The sequence below is a fragment of the Lepus europaeus genome, chromosome 9, assembly GCF_033115175.1.
Source record: "Lepus europaeus isolate LE1 chromosome 9, mLepTim1.pri, whole genome shotgun sequence".
Taxonomy (NCBI): Eukaryota; Metazoa; Chordata; class Mammalia; order Lagomorpha; family Leporidae; genus Lepus; species Lepus europaeus.
In genome coordinates, this window is record NC_084835.1 from 79,909,336 (window position 1) to 79,934,593 (window position 25,258).

The 25,258-nt window shown below is 41.7% G+C and overlaps 1 protein-coding gene across 3 annotated transcripts in view; it reads right to left on the bottom strand.

Moving 5' to 3' along the window:
- B4GALT6 (beta-1,4-galactosyltransferase 6) overlaps positions 1–25,258 on the bottom strand; it is a 67,365-nt gene that overhangs the window by 32,920 nt on the left and 9,187 nt on the right. For 2 of the 3 annotated variants that reach the window (XM_062201505.1, XM_062201507.1), the window contains exons 2-3: positions 13,703–13,819; positions 5,120–5,233 (exon numbers count right to left, since the gene is read on the bottom strand). In XM_062201505.1, the coding sequence (XP_062057489.1) occupies positions 5,120–5,233; positions 13,703–13,819 (231 nt within the window). The remainder of the gene's footprint in view (positions 1–5,119; positions 5,234–13,702; positions 13,820–25,258) is intronic. The other variant, XM_062201506.1, reaches the window with a different exon arrangement.

A 25,258-nucleotide genomic window follows, 5' to 3' on the forward strand; every position in this document is an offset into this window, starting at 1 on the left:
GTTTTCACTTACCTTTTTTGTGCACCTAGACTTGGAAAGTCACGCACTGTCGCCTGACAGAAATACAGTCTTGTGAATCAACCCTTTGCATACAAGCTCAGGGACACCGCTCCCTCTGAGGTGCACCTCACGCATGCTTAGGCGTTTATGGAACACACGTGGCCTTTAGAGTCCTCAGTGCTTTACAGAGGGCTCAGCACCTGTCCAGTTTCATCTCTGCACGCCCCACTCACAGACCCACTCTGCCTGGAGCACACCACTCACAGAGCTACATTTCTGCAACAGAATGCTGTTCCTTCCCAGCTACCTACTCAACTACCCTGCAAGAGCCATTCCAATGCCCCTTCTCTCCGATGCCTATGTCTTCATGACCTCCTCACAGCACACTGCCTTACTCAAAGGGCTCCACTTGCTCCTAGGTACACTAGCTCCCAGTCAGCCTAGTTTCTCCTCTGCCTGCCTCTATGGAGGCTGTGCAACTGCTGCTCCCCTTTTCATGATAAATATATGCAGGACGGCTTGATGCATTAAACGCTATCTGAGCTTCTCTGAAGTTTGTTTGCTTATCTGGTCCCCCTCTGCTGATTTTCATTTGAATTATTTAAATTCATCTCAAAAAGTCCTTGCTGCTTTTGTGATATTCATAAGGCTAGAAACTATTAGGGTTTTTTAACCATAAAGAAAGCTATTCCAAACAGAAAGAATGCCTGGAAGTCACTGCAAATGTATTCTATTTGAATAAGAATTGCAAGGTAGGAAAACTTCAGGGAAGCTGATCTTCATTTTAATGCAGAGTGCACAACTGACATTTTCCATTTCTTCCTCATCCATTAAAACCCAAATCCCAGCACTCATGCTAAGCACTTATTATTCTTTAGCTTTAACGTGAAACTTCCATTTTACTTGGTTAGCTCAGAGTCTTATATAAATTCAATAAAGCTGAAAGTGGATTTGCCCTCTGGAGAGTCTATAAATACTAACAATAACAAATAAGTATTCACTCACACTCTTCATATAAATAATACACATTAAAATAGATTTCATAGTGTAATTGGCCACCATTGAACATGAAATGCTGCTGTAATCCATAAAGAGCATTTTATCTGAATTCAATTTGAAAAATTAAAACTTTATAGAAATCCAGTGCCAGTATTTCCATTGTGACACAAGGTAAGAAATCGAAAAGAATTTACTGTTGGATAATCAAACATACCAATTTTAAATGAATTTCACTTTTGGTTATTATAGGAAGATTAAATGTCACGCATACTCAAAAAGTTTTCACCTAAATAGATGGCATTCTTATACAGATAACTTCTAACGATTGGGGAAGGTATCATAATTAAATTATTTTGTGTGATATTATAACGAGATTTTACACTTAGGTATTTATATTTATTTATTGTTACGTATTTATTATTATACTGTTTTTTTCTATCAATGGGAAATATACTATAAATTTTAAAAAATTAAGGCAGCAAGCTAAGTATAAAACTTTTAAACTCCTTACATTTCTCCTAAATTTCCAGTCCCTTGATCATTGTAAAGTCAAACTCCATCATTCAAAGTAGTAAGGAGAAGGAAAGGTAGAATCAAACTTAAATCTATCAAGTTTCAAGCACTTTGCTTGAACAACACTCTGAAGGTGATACTGTCCCAGATCCTAATATTTTTTCCCTTTTATTTATTTTAAGGACAGAAATAGAAAGACAAAGACAGTTCTTATCTGCTCGTTCACTCCTCAAATGTAATGGCCTAGACTTGGCCAGGGCCAAAACTGGGAATCCAGAATACAACCTGTGTCTGCCATATTGCTGTCAGGAACCCAATTCCTATAGCTAGCACCACTGCCTCCCAAGATGGACATCTGCAGGAAGTTAGAACCTAGAGCTAGAGCTAAGAATCAACCCCAGTACTCTGATGTGGGACATGCACACCTCACCTGGTCAGCTACACCCTGTCCTCCAGACTTCACAAGTAGGTAAACTGAGGTTCCCCGGTGTAGCAGTTACAGAAAGGACTCTCCTAGACAGCTCTTGGAAGGCCTATAGGACAGAAACCTCATGATGCTGGCAGAACCCATAACCCCCTCCTAGAGTTATCTGTATGTGGCCCTTGCCTTAGCCAGTACTAACTAGGTGCTGGACCCCACGCTGGCAGCCCCTGAGGGAGACTGCCATAGAGTCAGCTGACCAGCCTAGCGCGGTCCTCACTGGAAAAGCATGCAGGACTCTAAGGGAAGCAGAAGGAAGAAGTAGCACCACGACCCCTGGCAGAAAGGCCGCACACAGCAGCACGCCACCATCTCTCACGGCCCTCAACAGAAAGACTTGCGAGAGCTGTCACTGGAGGAGAGGAAGCCCGCGCCAGGGCCTGGCAGGCAGAGGCTTTTAAACCGAGTTTAATCAGTACCCATAAAGCGCTAATTAAGAAAACAGCAGCTAAAGAACAGAAAGATTTCCTAAAACTATAAACCCCTGCATATGCAAATTATGAAGATGAAATTATTGTAATCAATATCTCAACACAACATTACCCAGCGGTTTCTCTATTGCACAGAGAAAAACATTCATTTTTAGGAAAACAGTCTGCAACAGAGTTATGGCAAATGTGAAGCCACAAAAAACCCTGAGCTGCTTTCTCCATGACAAGGCAGCACACAGCAGGATCAGAATCATCTGAGAACTTGTTTATTAAATATCAGCAGACAGGCCTCCAGTTAGATCGATAAAACCAAAACCTTAGGAGTTGGACACCCCCCTCCCCAAATAATACAAATTCCCCAAGCAATCCTAATGTGCTCCCACGGATGAAATCACTGCTCTGTACGTCAGGGTCTCAAAGCGTGGCCTGGAATGGTCAGCATCGTCTCAACTCTTGCTGGAAGTGAAAAGCCTGTGGGGCAGGGCTGCGGCACAGCAGGTTAAGCCGCTGCCTATGATGCAAGCACCACACATGACTTCTGATTTGAGTTCCAGCTGCTCCACTTCCAATCTAGCTCCATGCTAATACGCTTGAGAAAGCAGCAGATGGTGGTCCAAGTCCTTTGGTCCCTGCCACCCACATGGGAGACAAGGATAGAGTTCCAGGCTCCTGGTTTGCAGTCATTTGGGGGAGTGAACTGGTGGATGGGAGAGCTGGCTTTCTGTCTCTAACTCTACATTTCAAATAAAGTCCTTTATGTTTTTAAAATTTATTTATTTGAAAGGCAAAGTGACTGAGAAGGGACTAGAGGAAGAGGGAAGGGGTGAGAAGGGAGAGAGGGAGAAGGAGAGGGAGAGGGAGAGAGGGAGGAAGGAAGGGAGGGAGGAAGAAAGAGGCTTTCTCATCCATTGGTTCACTCCCCAAATGCCAGAGTTGGGTCAGGCCAAAGTCAGGAGCCAGGAACTCCATCCAGGTCTCCCATGTGGGTGGCAGAGACCCAGGGCCTTGAGCCATCATCTGCGGCTTCCTAGGATGCACATTAGCAGGAGGCTGAACTGGAAACAGAGGCAGGACTCCAACTCCAGCAATCAGAGAGGGGAGGGGATAGGGCATCACAAGACGTGACTTAACCCGCTCCGCCACAGCACCCACCCCACCTGCACTGACGGGATCTGCAAGCGGGCGGGGAACCAGCACTGCATCCTACAAGACCATTCTGGTGATTCTGACATACTCTCAGGTTTGAACACCGCATCCTCAGATGGCATTAAAAGGCTAATCTGTTATTATAGAGTATTTATCCACAAAAACTGGAGAAAAAAAATCCTACAAAAATGACAGGAAAAGGCTAATATACACAAGAAAGATGAAAAAATACACACTTAGATATTAAGGACATTCGTTAGAACACACACAGCAGACACAGGGTCATTGCTGGAACACAATCAATGCACACCTACAAATCAAGACAATCACCTGGGGCCAGCGCTGTGGCATAGCCAGTAAAGCCACAGCCTGCAGTGCCAGCACCCCATATGAGCGCTGGTTCGAGTCCCAGCTGCCCCATTTTCAATCCAGCTCTCTGCTATGGCCTGGGAAAGCAGTGGAAGATGGCTCAAGTCCTTGGACCCCTACACCCACTTGGGAGACCCAGAAGAAGCTCCTGGCTTTGGATCAGTGCAGCTCTAGCTGTTGCAGTCATCTGGGGAGTGAACTAGCAGATGGAAGACCTCTCTCTCTTTCTCTGCCTCTCCTTCTCTCTCTGTGTAACTCTTTCAAATAAATAAGTAAATCTTTAATTTTAAAAAAACAAAGACCCAATAGCCAGTAAGAAACTGATAAAACCCATGACTGAGCTAGCAACAGGAGAGAAAATCCAAAACCACAAACACATGAAAAGTAACTCAAACCCACTAGTAATTTCCTACAAATGAGACAAATAAAACAAATGAGATATCATGTTTAATCTATAAGCTTGGTAAAAATTTAAAAATCCATCAACATCAAAGTAGTATATTCATGCTCTGTTGTTGAAGATACAAAAAAAAATCAAGGAAACAGAATAATGAAAAGAGATAGTACATTTATACAGAAACATACTATACAATAGTTTAAAGAAATAAATTAGATCTATTTCTAACAACATGAGTACTTATCAAAAAATTAAGTAAAGTTATAGAATTAAATGCCATTTTTATAGAACCACTTCCATAAATTCTTAAGATCACTGAAACACACTTTCTGTACATCAAGTCATCTATGTAAAAGAATTGATAAATAACCTGTAAGAATACACACCAAAGTCACAACAAAAGTAAGGTTACTTCTGGGGAAGAAAGTGGGAGGTAGCATTGGGGGTGGTAATCAAAACTGGACTTCTGTCATATGCCAATACATTCAAAAAGAGATAACATAATTACTCTCTTAATAATCATTTTAAAGGCATTTGGAAAAAAGCAAGCCAAAATATCAGTTTCTAAATCTGAATAGCAGAATTATGAATATTTGTTGCTCGTGTTTTTCTTCAGCTTTTCAATCATCCCCTTCCAAAAAAGTACTTTTCCAAAATTAAAGAAAACCCATTACACACTGCATACTAGGAACACTAGCACCCACAGCAATGATCTGATCCTAATGTGCTCGAAATGGGATCTTCACTATCTTATTATAACAGTCAAAACTGGATCACACTTACGCATGTAAGGCAGTTTTTCTGGGCATGGGAGGTATGGTGAATATGTGAAGTTTTCCGGAAGATACGTTGTTGTTTGAACAAGATAATCACTTGAATTATTGCCTTCAGGATAATCTTGGGAAGAGAGAAAAAAGTTACAACCAAAAAATTGCCTTTTGCTTTGCCTCGACAGGAAATACGTCACCTGTTGCTATGAGACGACTATAACATGCAATCTACAAAAGGGAGGAAAAGCCTCTGTCTAGAACTGAGACACATAACACCGCAGAAACAGACCTCTCGGCATGATTTCCCAGAGGGCAGCAGGTCGTCAGCCTCACACACAAACACAGCAGTCCCATGTGCAACCCTCAGAGAACACCTGCTCCCATCCCCACCCCACCCCCCACTCCAGGGCTGAGCCAGAGCTACAGGAGCTGGGAAAGTACACAGGGAATCCTCTCCACTACCAAACAGCCAGGGGTGCCCTGAAGGACCATGCAGCCACAGGGCACTGCCACCACATCCACACACACACAGGGCAGGGGCGAGGTTTGCTCACCTCCTCACATTTCAGAAACAATTTACCCACTCAAACTACTTCTGTAACACAGCCCACTCTAAACCTGTAAGTTAGTCATTCCCAACAGTCTTTCCCTATCTGTGGGCTGCAGCTTCTGGGGAGCCCTGGTGCTGTTATGTTGTTGGGTCCACATCTTTAGAGTCAGTACATTACACAGGGTATAGAGCAGGGGTTACAAGTCCCAAAGTCAATGCCCGAGTTCAAATCCTTGCTCCAAAACATACCAGCTTTGTGATACAGGGTAGAAGGCAATGGAGTTTCTTATCTATACCTACTTTATATCGTCATATTCCAATGCCAGTAAGATAAAATATACACGGTGCCTAGAACAACTTCTGGCCCATTGAATAATTGTGGGGTTTAGACATGAGCACCTGATCCAACCTGAGATAGCCACAGCCTGAGGATTTTTTCATTGTGAAACCAAAGACATCTCATTTATTTCTAGAGCAAAGTTCTGAAATGCAAATCCGTGAACCATAGTGTGCCAGTTTCCTGCTCTGCAGAGGAAGCTGGCCTACAGAATGCAATTCACATGCAATGAGTAAGAGATGACGAGATGCAAATAGCTGATGAAACCACTGTCTCCTGGATCACAAACCACGCACCACGGGAAAAGCAGCTCTGCAGGACACACTGGGAAATATGAAGATATTCTTGCCATTTTCACTAATCTCCTCCAGTGATACAGACTGAAAGCTCAGACCCACGAGAAAACAGCAGCAGCCCGGAAACTGGATTTGAAGTATGTGAGAAGAGTCTAGGTAAACTAAGGCCCTCCCCATACAACTTTGTGTTACATAAATACTCATCGTGGGGTCAGCATCATGACACAACAGGTTAAGCTGCCCCCTGCGATGTCAGCATCCCATATGGGCACGTTTTTAAGTCCCAGCTGCTCCACTTCCAATCCAGCTCCCTGCTAATGGGCCTTGGTAAAGCAGATGAAGATCGCCCATGTGCTTGGGCCCCTGCATCCACATGGGAGAATCCAGATGGAGTTCTTGGCTCCTGGCTCTGGCCTGGCCCAGTCCTGGCTGTTACAGCCATTTGGGGAGTGAACCAGTGATTGGAAGGTATCTTTCTCTTTCTCCCTCTCTCCCTCCCTTCCCACTCTCTCCTTGCCCTGTAACTTTGCCTTTCAAACAAATAAATCTTTAAAAAATAACTAAATACTCATTGGTCATTCACATGGAGAGACAGGGCTGTAGCCTAAGCAGGACAGCACCGCAGAAGCCATCCATGGGGGAGAGAGTCCATCGAGGCTGCCAAGCAGAAGTTGAAGGAACAAAAGCACAGAGCCCAGTGCCAAGGAAGAGAAAGCCTTGACATTTTGGTAAGAAAAAAAACAAAACACAAAATAATTCTTAAGAACTAGGTTTCCAAGACTAAAAAAGATCAAAGGATAAAGTAAAAATAATCTCCCAGAATGTAGGGAGGGGGAAATAATCAATTGGAAAATAGGAGAAAAGGTAATAAAACTTGAGGATTCTTTCAAAAGTCACAAACCCAAATGGTAGGCATTCCAAAAAAAAAGAAGGAAAAGAAAAAAAAAAGGATCAAATTAATGATCCAGGGAGATTTCTACAGAGGACCACAATGTCCATGCTGATAGCAACAGGAGAAAACCAGAAACTCCATGATGCTCTTTCGTGACATTTCACAATGCAAAATGACCCTGAAGTCTCCAACAAGAAAACCCAGTCCAAGGACAGTAGCCATCATCAGAAAGCAATACCGGAAGAGCTAAGACAATGACTCAGGAATTCCAAAGCCCCTCTTAATGAGGCAAATTCATGTGCCTAAAGAGCCAGAAATACTCAACAACAGAGACATAGAAAGTCTCCCAAATGGAGGAAAAGGCTTTAACCAGTAGCTTATATAAAAATGGAAAGTTCCCACAAATGTAATGACCACTACTTGACTCAGAAGAACAGAGAAACCACAATGTACGTGCTCAACAACATAAACAAAGTTGATGTGGACTTAAATCAGGATTCGATGATACCAGCTTGGGGTAAAAGAACATGAAATTGGGATGTGCTATAAAGCACTGAATGCCCTCCCATCAAGAAACAGCAGAAAAGGAATGCCCACACCTGTTTCGGATTATGACCCTTTTCTACTTTTAAAGATGTAAATGGTGCCTGGGATGCCCACATTCCAAACTGGAGTGCCTGAGTACAAGTCTCGGCTCTGCTTCTGATTCCAGCGTCCTTCTACTATGCACCCTGGGAGCCAGAAATCGACGGCTCAAGTACTTGAGTTCCTGACCAAGTACCTGGGTCCCTGTCACCCACATGGGAAACCTGTAGTTCTGTGCTCCTGGCTTCAGTCTGGCCCAACCCCAGCTTTCAGAGGCACTTGGGGAGTGAACCAACAGATGGAAGATTTCTTTCTCTTTGCCTTTCAAATAAGATGAAAAATAAATTAGAAAGAATTTAAAATATATAAAAGTACTACTTCAAATAAAAATTTAAGAAAGTAACAGAGAGTTTGATTTTCAATATGAATAATGAATGGTTATAACCATAATACAGATTGGCAGTGCTTTTGCACGGAGTAGACAGCTCTCTCACACACACTCCCACGGAGTTTATCTCACAGCTTCTTTGCACAGGCCACCAGAGCAAACAGGCTAGCTATATGAACATGATTTTCTCAATCATTTCAGTCAACTGATTTTTATTAAACATCTACTACATACTAGACATTCATCAGAGCTGGAATTAGATGATAAATAAGGTCATCCCTAGGGATCCATTGCCTTTGTGTGTTCCAAAGATTCATTATCTTATTATCCTGAGATAGAAAAATACCATCCTTCACATGTGATCCTGAATGTCATGTATTAACTTTAGAGTATTTTCCTATTCTACAATTAAGAGTATTTTCTTACTCTACATAATTTATTAATTCTTTCCATTAATACTTATACCCTGCCACTTGTCCACACGCCCTAATTCTGTAGACTCCTATCTAACTCAAAGCTCTAAATGTTTCTCCAAAACAGATAGTTAACAGTTGCTCCTCGGTGACAACAGGAGAGCCAGAGAGAATTGCTTCACTTTTATTCTAGGGCTAGAGTAACTGCATCTTTCACAAAAGAACACAGCCATCAGTTTTATCAGCTTCTAAAGAACCAAATTTTTAAATGCCTTAAAGACACGCAATTATCAGTATATTCACTTTCTTTGAACACAAAAGTGTTCAAATGATATGGCTATTCTTGGCCATATCATTACAAACGATGAAGGAACCTAACTCACTGGCACTTACAGAGAGACCTCCACACTCACAGGCCTTTGTCCGGCAGCACTATGCCATTCCAACATATTAGGTTCATAAGTCTATTTGCCACTCAGGTCATTAGTCTGAGCATCTCTTCTAACTGAAATCAAAATGTCTCTTGACTTCTAGCATCTAGTAAAGGGCCTATAGCATTATAGAAACGTACTGCAATTGAACACCTCACAACTGATGACACAGCCAACAGTGGCTTAAGTTTTTGAAGACTACACTGTAATAAACCCATGAAATCATTATTCCTACAATAGTAGTTAGGTGAGCAATGCCCATCAAGGATAACCACTGCTGAGATGAGTTTTAAAGGGCTGTGCGTAACACAGGCATGTGAGAGATGCTACCGTAACCCTGCCGAGAGTAGACATTATTTCATCCACTCAACTCCCCTGGGCGTTTTCCTCCCTCCCAGAACCACACTCAGAAAAAGAGAAACACAGAATGAGCACTGCTGGACAGGTCTCCTATTCAACTCCACTGCACCTTTCCACTGAAGGCGAAAGTCGACGATGGCTGAAGTACACCTCTCAATTTTTCCTGAGTACGGGCAGCTCAAAACAGGTGGTACAAACTCAGTGAGGGTTCTTGTCTGTTTACTACTAACTTGCTGTGCCAGGTGGGTGGTGTTTGAGGGCCTCACTTTATACATCCATCAAATAAGTAATCGTGCTGGGATATTTTTAAGAAACCTAGCAGCTCTAACATTGCATGACCCTTATCACCTGCTTCAGGAATTCTTCACTGAACATACCTTGTTTTCTTAATTTGCCTGCCCTTGTAGGCTACAAGGAAAAGTGTCATTTGATTATCGGGGTACATGATTTCTTTTCAAAAGTATGTATCTATTTACATCTCATACTACAAAAAGTCAGGTAACATGTCTAAAATTGCTTTTGTGGGGCCAGCACTGTGGCTCACTTGTCTAATCCTCCACCTGTGGTGCCGGCATCCCATATGGGCGCTGGGTTCTAGTCCCAGTTGCTCCTCTTCCAGTCCAGCTCTCTGCTGTGGCCCAGGAGGGCAGTGGAGGATGGCCCAAGTGCTTGGGCCCCTGCACCCACATAGGAGACCAGGAATAAACACCTGGCTCCTGGCTTCGGATCAGTGCAGCACTGGCTGTAGCAGCCATTTGGGGAGTGAACCAATGGAAGGAAAACCTTTCTCTTTCTCTCTCTCTCTCTCTCTCTCTCTCTCTCTCTCTCTCTCTCCTACTGTCTATAACTCTACCTGTCAAATAAATAAAACAAAAAAATTGCTTTTGTTACATCAAATGTATTTTTATACTCACTACATATTAACTTCTTCCTCAAATAAAGAAAATGTGATATGTGTCTTTCTGGGTCTGGTTTATCTCAGTTCTACCCATTTTATTGCATTTTATGGTTGAGTGATATCCTATCATGTATGCATACCACATTTTCTTTATCTGATCATCAGCTGATGGACTCCTGGGGTGAATCCACAACTTTGCTATTGTGAACTGAGCTGCCATAAACATGTGAGTGCAGGCAACTCTTTCATGTGCTGATTTCACTTCCTTTGGATATATTCCCAGAAGTGGGAGAGCTGGGTCACATGATAGATTCATTTTTAGTTCTCTGAGGAATCTCCATGCTGTTCTCCATAATGGTTGGAACCTTTTGAATTCCACCAACAGTGCACATATCCTCACCAGCATTTTGCTATTTTTTGAATTTTGGACAACAGTCATTCTAACTGGAGTGAGGTAATACCTCATTGTGGTTTTTATTTGCATTCTTGTGATGGCTAACGATCCTGAGCATTTTTTCATGTGTCTTTTGGCCACTTGCACTGACCCTTAGTGAAATATATTTATAACAATCATAACCTATTTATCATTTAGTGTTAAATTTACAATGAGCCTCTATGTATTAATCCTTTCTCCCCTAGGCTTCAATTAGCTTATCGTACACCTTGTTGGCCATTATTTGCTTGTTGGTAGAAATAACCAATAGCATTATAGAAAACTAGATACGTTTCCATCTCTCCCAGAAATTTGAGCGTCTTTTTGTGTATGTTTATTTTTTTAAGGATTTATTTATTTATTTATTTGAGAGAGAGTTACAGACACAAAGAGGGAGAGACAGAGAACCATCTGCTGGTTTACTTCCCAAATGGCCACAACTGCCGGAGCTGGGCTGATCAGAATCCAAGAGCTTCTCCCGGGTCTCCCATGCAAGTGCAGGGGCCCAAGCATTTTGGTCAACTTTCACTGTTTTCCCAGGCCACAGCAAAGAGCTGGATCAGAAGAGGAGCAGCCAGGACTCAAACCAGCACCCATATGGGATGCCAGCACTGCAGGTGGAGGCTTAATCCACTAAGCCACAGTGCCAGCCTCTGGACATCCTTTTTCATGTCTCCAATATCCAGTTAAGTAAAAACTCCATTACACGCCAGTGCCCCCACAGTTGCAGATTCAGACTCCATCTCCCTTTCTCCTTGGGTAACAGAGCCCCAGTGTCATCCAGGGCATGGTGCGCCCAGCTCTAAGACTCCACTTCCCAGACGCTTGGCAGGAGGCCATGGGATCAAGTTCTGGCCAGGATGCTGTCTGAAGAAAAACCATATGGGACTTCTGGGAAGACGCTTTAAAAGGGTGTGCCTCATTTGCTCTTCTTCCTTTTCCCTTCCTCCTCCCTACTGGCCCAAGCACAAACAGGAAGAGGACTGGAGTCCTGGCAGCCACCTCGGGCTGCGAGTTAACTGGGAAGCCACACAACAGGGCAGAAGATGAAGAGTGTGTGACAACAATGTCCCAAACGGACGCCTCCACCACAGCTGCAGTTCCCCAGCATCCACACTTCCTTTATACAGGATCAAAAAGGTTCCAGTGACGAAGCCACTGACACTGTTGGGCCTCGGCCACACCCAGACCTAATTCCTAACTGACACAAGTACCGTCTCCTGAGCACAGTTCCACCATGTGAAAAGCTTTCAAAGGTTCACAAAAGACAGGAAACTTTCATCGGAGTAAGCACTAGTTTTTTGGTCTAGAAACTAACTTGCTGAAGGGAAGACAGGATTTTTTTCCTTTTTACTTGCAGAGTGCTAAAGGGAAAGTTTGTCTTGTTCAAGTAACCATTTTGCCTAACCAAGCTAGACATCCACACATAATGTGGTTTACAAAAAGTTCATGGGAAATGTGTATTATGAACACACTATGCAAGTACCCTCATATAACCTGCTCATATCCCAGGAGAAAAAAACCTGCTATCACAAAATTTCAGTACTCAATGATACGAACCCAGTAACCAAAAGATGTTTGATAATTCTTTCAGTCAAAATAAATTTTTTTGAGAGGCTGAGACAGAGAGAGATACAAGAAATGGCTTCTATCTGCTGTTTCACTCCTTAAGTGCCCCACAACAGCCAGGGAGCTGAAGCTGGAAGCAGAGAATCCAGGTCTCCCACACAGATGGCAAGAACTCAACTACCTGAGCCATCACTCAGGGCATCTCAAAGGAATCTTAACTGCTAGACCAAGTCACTACCTCCAAACAGATTTTTAATGACCACTTTCACAATCAACTTGGTCAACCAGCACAAGTTCTAAAGAAGCTTGTAAAATGTTTAAATTTATCCTAAAAGTGATCTCCTCTTCAGAAAACCCATTCATGCAAAAGACCAGTTAATGAGAATTTTACTGGACTACTAACATGTCACCCATGTTGAAAGTCTTCCTAAAAGAAATTTCTTTAAGGTAAGAAATTAAAACAATAACATTTGATTTGTGGCACCATAAACAAATTAGGCAAATGAGGAGAATGGATTTAGAATGGAAATTAAAATGCATACCAATGTTACTTACAGTCTTGAATTTTTCAATACAATCTAAAGCTACACCTATCTTAACAGGAAAGTGAGAAGAAAAATCTATAGTTAGGAGATAGACTTCCTATTATTAGAGAGAAGGGTGGGGTGGAGGTTTATATTGGCACAAAGAACTGCTGACCTGAATTATCTTTAAGTGTTTTAAATGAGAATACAGAGGGGTGCAATAACTGAAAATACCATGGAACTTTTTAATATAACATCTGATAACACTTTGTGAGCCACTGTGGGAACACTGCCCTAGAGACACCTTCGCATTCCTCCATAAGAGTTAAATCTATTTATATCAACTCTGCCAACACTGAATCATTAGCGCAGCCTCTTGGATTAACCTTATGGGATTCTACAGGACATTCTTTTTCCAGACAACATTTTTTAAATTTGAGAGCAGGTACTGATTTCTGGCTTTATAACATTTTTCTTTTAACCCCTTAAAAATCCCACAAAATTGAGAATATCCTGTAACTAAAAACAATACCTATTTTCCAGATACGGTTGGGAAAATATGTCAGGAATTAGAATAAGCATGAAGAGAGATGGTTGCCTGGCTCCTGAAGATGAATAAATCGTTCTGTTTATGGTTAATTTCTTTTCAATAGGTAAATTGAAAAAGTATATGCTGCTTTGATGTGTTTGTAAGAATAAGCTTAGGTATCTTTGTATGGAATTCTATCCCTTTTGTGACCACACCTGCACACACCCTAAAATGTGTGACAATCATCTACCAGCACACTTAGTAGAGATGCACGCACATTTAACAGAGCCGCATGGCGGCCAAACCAGAGTTTCAAAGCTCTGGCCTACTGCGTAATGGTTACAGGAGTAACAAGCGGAAGCAAAGCAAGGTCGGCAGAAAGCACTCTTACCTGTACCGTTGAGGGTAGTGTTTTTATTTGTGTACAGCCTGATCATATGTCCTATTGTTTTCACATTTTCTCTCAACATTATACCTCGAGCTTGTACCATAAAGAGATACGTGTTGGCTATAAAAGAAAAGAGAGATACAGAATGTCATGACTCAGTTAGTTTTATTTAATAAAATAACATTCAGAATTAGGGAAGTGCGCAAACAACAACTGACTCAATTAACATGTCCAAAAGAACACGATTTATAAAATTACTATTTTCCAACATGAAACTTGTAAAACAAACTGGTATTTTAAAACAAAAATGACAGCTTGTTTTTCTGTTGTTGAGTCTTTTGAGAAATGGGCAAATGATTTCAATAGACAGTTCTCAAAAGAAGAAATACAAAAGGCTAACAAATATAGGGAGAAATGCTCAACATCACTAGCCATCAGGGAAACGTAAATCAAAACCACAATGAGGTATCACCTCGCCCCTGTCAGAATGGCTAAAATCCAAAACAGAGAGTAACAAATGCTGGCAAGGATGTGGAGAAAGGGGAACACTTACACATTACGGGTGGGAGTGTAAATTAGTGCAGCCACTGTGGAGAACAGTGTAGAGATTTCTTCAAAAACTAGAAATAGACTTGCCATATGAATCAGCAATCCCACTACTGGGCATATACCCCAGAGACTTGAACACAATGTATCAGAGAGATACCAGCACCACCATGTGTATAGCAGCACTGTTCACAATAGCCAAAATCTGGAACCAGCTGAGGTGTCCATCATTAGATGAATGGATAAAGGAAATGTGGTATATATACACAAGGGAATATTATTCAGCTTTATTTAAAAAAAAAAAAGAATGAAATCCTGCCACTTGCAGCAAATGGTTGGAAAGAAGGACATTATGTTGAGTGAAACAAACCAGATACAGAAAGACAAATATCCCATGTTCTCCCTTACATGTGGGAGCTAAAATCTTAAAAAAGGCAAAAAAAGGGAAAGAAAAGACATGTTTGTTTGTGTGCAAATATAGTTTTGAAAAACTTTGTTTTATACCTTTGCAAAACCAGTGGTTAAAAATCTTATACTACGGCAGGTGCCACGGCTCACTTGGCTAATCCTCCGCCTGCAGCGACGGCACCCCAGGTTCTAGTCCCAGTTGAGGTACCAGATTCTGTCCCGGTTGTTCCTCTTCCAGTCCAGCTCTCTGCTGTGGCCCGGGGAAGGCAATGGAGGATGGCCCAAATGCTTGGGCTCTGCATCTGCATGGAAGACCAGGAGGAAGCACCTGGCTCCTGGCTTCGGATCGGCGCAGCGCACTGACCATAATGGCCATTTGGGAGGTGAACCAACGGAAAGGAAGACCTTTCTCTCTGTCTCTCTCTCTCACTGTCTAACTCTGCCTGTCAAAAAAAAAATCTTATATTACTATAGTTTTAATGACCTGTGATTACTTTAAAATTCACTGTATATGGTGATATGGTCATTTTTCCACTCAGGAATTGTTTATAGACATTGTCTATATTCCCACTAAACTATGCTCTTTTTTCTTTTTCCTTGCTAAATTTCTTATTCAATGAAGTATTAAGACTTTTTACTGTATTGTAAATTTAAAATATGTTGTCTCATAAACTAAAAAAAAAGAAAGGGAGAAGGAAAGAGGGTAGGAGGGGAAGGGGAGAGGGGAAGGGTATATCATTATGTTCCTAGAACTGTATCTACAAATCACATTGAAACTGTTAAAAACTAATTAAAAATAAACAAATAAATAGAAATTCTTAGGAAAAACAAAAAATGCAAAACAGTAATATCCACTGATCAAATGAAGCAGAATACAAATGCAAATATAGGGAACCTTGTTACCAATAAATGATTTTCTATTGTAAAATATATGTTCTTAGAAATTTCTAAAAGGCATTTTGTTATATAAGTACTCAATCCTATTATTACAAAAATTCACTTTTTCTATTCTGCATTAATTGCCTCAAACCAAAACTCCGCGAATGGATTGCTTATTTAATAGCCAACATATCCCAAATCGGCACACCAGCTAACACTACGTTCTTACAGTGGATCCTGCAAATTCTCAGTGTGTGTGTGGCAAAGGAGTGATTTATTATTGAAATGGAGCCCCCAGTGCTAATGCCTTTGATAGAGACCCCAGTCTATCTCCCTTAGCTTGCAGTTCCCAAGTCTTCACTTTGATTGTTACAATTCAACACCTTACTATAGGTTAACTCATGAAGTTAAGGGAATGGTGCCTGGGTCAGGTGGGGCCCCCACAAAGCTCCAGCTCACCAGCTTCTCAGTTTATGCCCTCTAAACTTAACATCTTAAAGCTAGAGTCTATTTTGAGATGCTTCACAGGAACCCCATGCTCTGATCAAACAGAGTTAATAACCAGTCTCCTCTCAGACCCCAGACAGACAGGGGCCCACTTGGCCATCTCAGCATTCTCAGAACACACCAGATGCCCTACTGCAACAAATCAAAGGAAAGTCACAGCACTGTGCAACAACCAGAGACCCACAAATGACCTAGTCAAGATCTACTCAACCCTGAATTTAATCTGTAAGATTCACCACACTACCACCATTAACCCTGAGGGCAGCCATAGCTGCTGATCCCTCCTTCTGCACATCACAAAATAAACTCCTACTTCCTTCCACTATCCAGTGTCGGGGAGGGGCTGGCTGTGTGTGGGATGGGCAGACCCAGGTGCAAGGGCTCTACAGCAGAATCAACATCGACTTTGGTGATGTCTCTCCCACGTGTTAACTTCTTTAACCTGTATGGTTCCTTTCGAACACAAACCTACCTATCAGGATTATAAAAGCAAAGGAAATCAAAATCAATGTGCATTTGAAGGTTGGCCACTTTAATTATTTAGGATAAACATTCAAAGTTAGGCACCTAATTTCTTCCTGTGGGAAAAATGGTAAGTTTTCAGAGATTCCAAGAACTTCTGAGAAATCCTGCCTCTTCACACAGGACTGGGACTGAAGTCAGAAGACCCTCCCAGGTCCTGATTCTGCCAGTGCAATGCAGAACCCTGGACAGCTCACTGGATCCATCTCCTCAATTTAAAAAGGCAGAATTGCACTAGGTATCCTGTGAAGCCTTTACATACTAAATTCTCTAATCAAAAAGCAAAACACACACACACACACACCAAAAAAACAAAACAAACAAACAAAAAAAAACACCTCCATCCAGATGAGGGTCAGAGGCTCGTGGCAAAGCCAAGAAGCTACCAGATCCCGCCAACAACCCTTTCCATTTAAGATAAGCTGCCTCGAGCAAGTAATGACAGTACGGAAAATGAGTGCTGAATGCTGAATGGAAGCACCAAGAACGCCAACTAATGTTCTGGGCCCTGCTCTACTTTCCCAAGACAGGACAGAGAGATGAACAAAATGCAGTATTGACCATCTCCTTTCCTATTTCATACATAAACGTGAACTTGCTCAAAGTACAAATGAGCAGAGCATAAATAAAACAGTAAGGAAATTGAGTACAATAACACTTTTTCTTTAGCCTTCAGTCCTTAAGAGAAACAAAAGTCCAGGTTTCACATCAGCTTTACCTCACTCATTTTCAAAAGCACATCTACATGCTTTCTAGAAAACAGTCACAATAACTAAACTTGTTTAAACTTGAATTTATTATACTGGTTACAAGCAGCATAAGGTTTTATTGTATTTCTGCACTTGAGCAGACTCTAAAGAATGAAGGGATCAGGCATTTGGAGTAACAGTTAAACTGCCACTTGGGATGTCCATATCCTTATCTGAGTGCCTGGTTCAAGTCCCAGCTTCCTACTCCTGTGCATCTTGGAAGGCACTCTACGATGGCTCAAATCCTTGGGCCCCTGCTGTCCACTTGGGAGATGCAGATGGAGTTCTAAGCTCCTGGCTTCTGCCTGGCCCAACCATGTCTGTTGGAGGCATTTGGGAAGTAAACTAATGAATGTAAGATCTCCACCTCTCTGCCTTTCAAATAAATGGAAATAGGGGCCAGTGCTATGGTGTAGTGGGTAAGGCCACCGCCTGCAGTGCTGGCATTCCATACAACCTCCAGTTCAAGTCCCGGCTGCTGCACTTCAATCCAGCTCTCTGCTATGGCCTGGGAAAGCAGTGGAAGATGGTGAAGTCCTTGGGCCCCTACACCCATGTGGGAGACCCAGAGGAATCTCACAACTCCTGGCTTCGGGTTGGCACAGCTCCAGTTATTGCAGCCATTTGGGGAGTGAACCAGTAGATGGAGGGACTTTCTCTCTTTCTGCCTCTGCCTCTCTGTGTAACTCTGCCTTTCAAATAATCTTTTTTAAAAAAGAAAATAAATTCTTAAATGGAGAAAGATGATGAAGACCAAAAAGAAAACTAAAAGAATAGTCAACCAAAAAAGTGTAAAGGTGTTCAATAAAAGCCAAACCAACATTAATTCTACCTAATCCAACATTTGAAGTTCAACTGAAATGATGCAGGGGTTAAGTATTCAATGGATCATTAATGCCAACTGGTTGATGGCACCCCAGATTACTGAATCCCAAAGTTATATACGAAATGTGTTATCAGTGACATGAACATCTCAGGTTTGTTCTACAACAAATGATAAAAAACAGGACTGCCATGGAGTAGCAAAATCAAGCAAAGGGTTAGAAACCCACATGACACCAGCCTGGGCAAGGAGATACAAGAACACGTGAGTATCACTGTGCAACCTAAAAGCATAATTTCTAGGTAACAAAACTAACCAGGAAAAAAAATTACTGATGGTACCTGGTGCCAAAAGTGAATTCTTTGCCAAATGGTGCATTTGGTATTCATCAAATAGATGGAGAAAAAAAATAGAGGAGGACACCAAGCTCTCCAAATGGAGAATCTATTAGTTTATTTTAAATCACATGCAGCTAATTGAGTTACAGTCCTTAGGTAAATGGTCCTCATGGGTTTAATCCCTGAAGATCTAAACCCATTAGGAAATCAGCTGTGTTTAAATACAATGCTGTTAACAGGAAGAAAGCAATGTGTCAAAGTGCTGCAAGGCACACTAAACAAATCAGCATGAGAATGTCCAACTTCCAAATATAACAAAACTACATTCATGCAACCAACAAATATTTGCTAGTTATCATTAATATAAAATGCAATGTCATATTGGTAAGCTTTTATGGGAAATCCTGATCTGAGTTTTATTCCAATTTATAAGAAATCATATTTCATAAAACAAGTAACGAAACCTTTCCCAGGCTCTCAGATCTCGAGACCACACACAAACACCATAAAACTACCACTGCTAAGTAAAAAATGACATGCTTCTTTAAGTTCATTTTCTATTTCTCTCTGCACTATAGTAAAATTCTATCTTATTTACCACTTCTGCTTTCCAGGATGAAAAATCTACAACAACCAAAAATTTTTAAAACCTTCAAAAAACTAAATTGATGAATGCTTCCAGGTACCCCACCCTGGGTTTGGGAGGGAAGAAGTTTCTGACCTTGCTTCATTGTCCACCTAGACAAATGAAGTGACTTATCTGCTTTACAACAGTCCCCAGCAGCTCTGACCAAGGAAAGCAGCGTTAAGTGCTCCAGACCAGGAGAACGCCAGTATGCATGGTTCTGGATATATTTCCTGGGCTTTGAAGGACTCGAATACAACATCACGATTCTGACACCCATGTTTGTAACTGCTCAGACACTGCTGCAATTTCCAGGTCATTTAACCAGAGGGAAGGGAGTCGCAGATTTTCTGAGGGAGACTATGTTGGTCAGGTGACCTAACATCAGTTATACATACAGGACTGAAGCTAAGAAGCGCTAGAAATACAACTGGAGGAAACACTTGCATGGGTGGTGAATTATCAGGAAAAGATTATCTAGAAGGTAATGACCTAACACGTAGAGACAGGCCTCAGATAGAAGGCACAAAGATGAAAGAGCCCAAACAAATTCATTCCAGTTTGAATGCACAGAAGATAATTGATTAAAAGTGAGGGGTGGCTCAACCATGTCAATGCAGCAGAGGACAGAAGAAAAACTTAAAAATTATAGATTAAAAAAGTTTAAATCTAATACACTTAATACATTCTGCCACACATCCTTAGACATGCTTTGCATATACCAACTTATTTAACCCTTAGAAGAAACCTTATATATGACAGGTGTTATTATTCCCATGAAGATAAATAGAGGCACTGAGTTAGATAATTTATCCAAGATCAGCTATTAGTTAACTCTTTACCATCATACCATTTAGCCTGTTAAAAATGCTATTAGGAGCAGGCAGCAGTGTGGCATCACAAGTTAAGCCACTACCTGCAATGCCAACATCCCTCTAGTTCAAGTACAGCTGCTCCACTTCTGATCCAACTCCCTGCTAACATGCCTGGGAAAGCAATAAAAGATGACCCAGGCCCCTGCCATCTACATAGGAGACCTGGATGATGCTCCTAGCTTCAGCATGGTCCAGCCCTGGATGTTGTAGTCATTTGGGGAGTGAATCAATGGATGGAAGCGCACGCATGTTCTCTGTGTGTGTGTGTCTCCCTTTCAAATAAATAAACCCTTTAAAAAATTATATTAGGGGCATAGCGGATTAAGCCATGGCCTACAGCGCCAGATTCCTATATGGGTACCAGTTCAAGTCTGGCTGCTCCACTTCCTATCCAGTACTGTGCTAATGTGCCTGGGAAAGCAGCAGAGGATGGCTCAAGTCCCTGGGCCTCTGCACCCACGTGGGAGACTTCAAAGAAGCTTCTATCTCCTGACTTCGGCCTGGCACAGCCCCAGTCACTGCAACCACTTGGGGAGTGAACTAGTGGATACAAGATCTCTCTATGCGTCTCTCCTTCTCTAACTACCTTACCAAAAAAAAAAAAAAAATGCCATTAGGAGCTCACTGCCTATTTGCAAGCAAGTAGTTTCAAGGAAGTAATGGGAATTAAAGGAAATTGGTAAACAGTTCAGTGGACAATGACAAAGTGAAAGCACAAGGTTTCAGAAAGGACAGCCAGCGATTAACAAGGTCAAGGAAAGGCTTTCTGGGAGAGGAAGTGCCCAAGCGTGCGTATGGCATGAGTGGAAGAAGCCAGAGGAAGGTGTGTGTAATTTAAGGCACTAAAAGAAAAGGAAGGAGAGAAAAGAACAATACTATAGATGGGAGAGTACAACACAGGCACTGAGGTGCACAAGTGCAGGCCACGGCCCAGAAACAGCAATCTTACTTGAGCAGAATTTGGTAACAATGGAAAATAAGAGCTCCAAGTGGATAGGTGATGTGAAACAAACATAGTGGTGGGTGAGAAGCTAGAGACCATCATGAGGATAAGATGTGGAATCAGACTGAGATGAGAAGGAGCCAGAAGGTGAAGAAGGCTGTGGTCTGAACAGGTGCATCGAAGGTAGGCCACAGCTGTGCACCAGGGCATGGCCATGCAGGGTCAGGACAAAGACCAAGACTGCATTCCTGATGGGCGTCCACTGGAATGGCCGTGGGGGACAGAGCGGGGTGGGAGCATTCAGAACTGAGCACCAACTGCCTCATTCTTCCAGGGATGCAGGATGTTGGAGGGCCAAGGTTTCTAAAGAGAAGGAAATGAATAAAGATCTACAGAGTACCAACTCCATCCAGGCACAGAGCTTAAGACTACACATAAACACATGTGCAAATGCAGATTTAACCATACTTCATTCAGTTCTTACAATCACCTGTAGTAGGTTGAATAAAGACTCCCTCAGAGATATGTCCACACCCTAATTCCCAGAACCTCTGTGCCTATTGCCTTATGTGGAAAGGGGTCTTGGAATACATAACCAAATAATCTTGAGATGAGACCATCCTGGATCATCTGAGTGGGCCCTAACTCCAGTGGCAAGTGCTCTTATAAGAGAAATGGGAAGGGGGATTTCAAACACCGGCCTTCAGAACCGTGAGAAAATACATGTCTGTGTTTCTAAGCCACTCCATGTGTGCTAATTTGTCAGGAAATCCTGGGGGACTAATACATCACCCCAGGAGAGGTAAAACATTCCCCATGACAAGACCAGACAGCAAACTCAGAAGCAAGGTACACAGATAGAATTGAAAATTTGGGATTCAGACATAGTTCTGAATGACACTGAGGAATGGCCATTTGGAAGAAGCAATGGTTCAAAGTCACAGCAGAGACGGAACAAGACAAGAAACAGAGAAATCCTCCGTGTAAAAACTTATGACAATGTGGCTTCAATTAATGCAAGGAGCAGACAGAAGCCAGAAGGGATTTGTAAAAGTTACAGAAGGGGCCAGCACTGTGCCACAGCAGGTTAAGCTGCCCCCAGCAATGCCAGCATTCCATATAGCCACTGGTTCGAGTTCCAGTTGCTCCACTTCCAATTCAGTTACCTGCTAATGTGCCTGGGAAAGCAGAGGAAGATGGACCAAGTGGTTGGGTCCCTGCCACCCATGTGGAAAATCCAGATGGAGTTCCAGGCTCCTGGCTTTGGCCTGTCCCAGCCCAGGCCACTGCAGTCATTTGGGGAGTAAACCAATTAATGGCAGATTTGTGTGGTGTGTGTCCCTCTCTGTAACTCTGCTTTTCAAATAAACAAATCTTTTAAAAAAGAAAAAGATTAATAACATTTTTTTAAAAAAACTTATAAGCCAGCGCCGCGGCTCACTAGGCTAATTCTCCGCCTGTGGTGCCACCCCTCTTCCAGTCCAGCTCTCTGCTGTGGCCCAGGAAGGCAGTAGAGGATGGCCCAAGTGCTTGCGCCCTGCACCTGCATGGGAGACCAGGAGGAAGCACCTGGTTCCTGGCTTTGGATCAGCACAGTGCACTGGCCACAACACGCTGGCCGTAGGAGCCACTTGGTGGGTGAACCAATGGAAAAAGGAAGACCTTTCTCTCTCTCTCTCTCTCTCTCTCTCTCTCTCTCTCTAACTCTGTCAAAAAAAAATTTTTTTTAAAAAGTTACAGGAGGGAAATGATCTCTTAATTCGACTATAAAATATGCAAAGAAATGAACAGTACAGAAAAAAAGCAAAACACTACTTACACATGCCTCTCACTGATACTCACTACAGATATCCAAGTCAGGTATCTGAATTTCTAAGAATTCACAAAAATCCTCTGTGGTAGCTGTTTCAGATGCTAAAATATTATTTTCCTCCCATATTTAGTTTCTTGCTTAATAAAGCCCCAGAAATTACTCATCCTTGCTGGTAAAGAAAAATATATTATCTCCAACAACAATGTAAAACCTAAGATTAGGCCAGACTACACACGAAATGTTGTCTATACTTTGCCCAAGACTAGGGTAATGCTCAGATTAAAAACAAAAACAAAAAAAAAAAAAAAAAAAAAAAAAAACAAACTCTGAGGCTCTGCCAGGTTGGTAACCAATTCCTTTTATGTCAAAGTACGATTTAAACAGAGGCTCTTACCATGGTATTAACAAATCCAAGCCAGGTATGGGTCAAGGATATCTACGGTGCAAATAATTACCAATGTGTAATACCCTCCTGTTCACCTTTCCAGTCAGTCATAGCAGACTCACAAATAAAGAGAATGAATGAACTCTGTTCAGAGTCCCATTTTATCCAGCAGTAATCAATAAAATGATCACATGTTGTGCTTATGATCTGCAGCCTGTAGGCTAGGACCTGAAACAGACCCGTATCAACTGCATGCCTATCATTTACCGAGCAATACCAAAAACAAGGGCCCTGAGGATTCCCTGCAAAGAACCAAGCTTGTGAAGAGGCACAAATGGCCTCTACGCAGAAGTGCACTGCCACACCAGATCATCAGTTCACCCTAACGTACATGTGGCTGACCATTCAAAAAGCAGGCTCTGAACCTAGCGACATAAAAACACCAACAAAAGGAAGCTCTCAGCCTTGGCACTTGTTAATTCACTCTATTATTCACAAACACATTGCTTCTTTAAAGCATTACAGGAGGGGCAGACATGTGGCACATGGGGCTAAGCTGCTGCTTGCCACATGGGCATCCCATTTGGGGTGCAGGTTCAATCCTAGCTATTCTGCTTCTAACCCAATTTCCTGCTAATGCATTCTGGGAGGCAGCAGATGATGGTTCAAGGGCTTGGAGGCCTGCCACCTACATGGGGGCCCCGAGTGGACATCCAGGTTCCTGGCTGCAGACTGGCCCAGTCTCAGTCATTGTGGGTATTCAGAGTGTGAACCAACAGATGGAAAATCAAGATGTCAGTATCTCTTTCCAGTAGATGACAATAATTAAAAATAAGTGTTGTTTTTTTTAAATGAAATATTATAGGAATTTTAAGTTATAAACTACACTGGGGGAAAAGGCAGAATCAGGAGGAAATGAGGGAATCAGGAAAGGAAGAACAAAGGGAATTAAACCGATTTTTAAAATCTAATCAGGAAACTCAATGACTTTACAGATTAAGAGATCAAACCATAAGCAAACATGCCCAGGAAACGCTATACAATTGTTGAAAGTCAGTGGTTTCAGAGTACATTCAGTGAATGCAAAATGAATCGCTATCCATTTAAAAGCTTTATCGAAACGAGCAAAATTAAGTGAGGACTATCTGAACTATGTTTTACAATCACTGCCAATTTCCTTGTGTTTTCACAATTAATACCATTTGAAATTTCAACTAATTTATCTATAAAGGAAAATGACCCTAAAGTGTAAGAAGGGACACTGAATGGGAAATCAATTTTAAACCAGTAAACAAGGCACCTTATAATTCTCTACCCTCATTTCTTGATTCAAAGAAAAATAAAGTCCATTTTTTCTTCCTATGAGTCAAATGGGAAATTATAATTAAGTCATAATTTCTGAGCAATTAACTTATCAGAGAAGCAATATATATAATACAGTTTTATTAACAGCAGCAAGCTTCAAACATGTAAAAAAAAGGCTATAATATGTCAATCAAGATTTCATGTTATAGCAATAAACCTCATAGAGATACCGCTGTAAAGATTTTTATACTGTTCTAACCAATTGCAAGGAAATTTTATCTATTAAATTCTTTCCATTGGGTAACCTACAATGCCATACACTTTAGCAACTTCTAATAATCCTAAGTGAATGACACTGTATCTTTCTAATGACCAGTGCAGAACACATGCCTCTATGATAAGAGCAGTGTACCTGTCCATTTCCCTTCCAAAGAAGTTCATCATGACCACCAGCCACCTCTATGTTGAGACAAAGGTGAGATCACAGGATTTATAATTATTAAATTGTAAATATTAAATTATTAATAATTTACAATTATTATTATTGGAAGAGCAGCTCTATCTAGCACTTCAATTCTTTCCCCCACCATCTGGGTGTTTTCAGAAACATAGTTCCAGAGCTGCAAAACTGCCCAGAGCATGTGTTAGAAACAAATCAGAATCACCAAAACCGAAATCTCTGGTGATAAGACCTGGGAAATACGCTTATTAAAGGGATCATCTTAAATAAGCTTAAGCACATTCATCTCTGAAAACCATGGCTTACAGTGATTCTCAAAATATAACTAATAGCCAAACAGGAAAATCTTCCTTCCATAGTAGTTTAGTTTGTATTAAAACT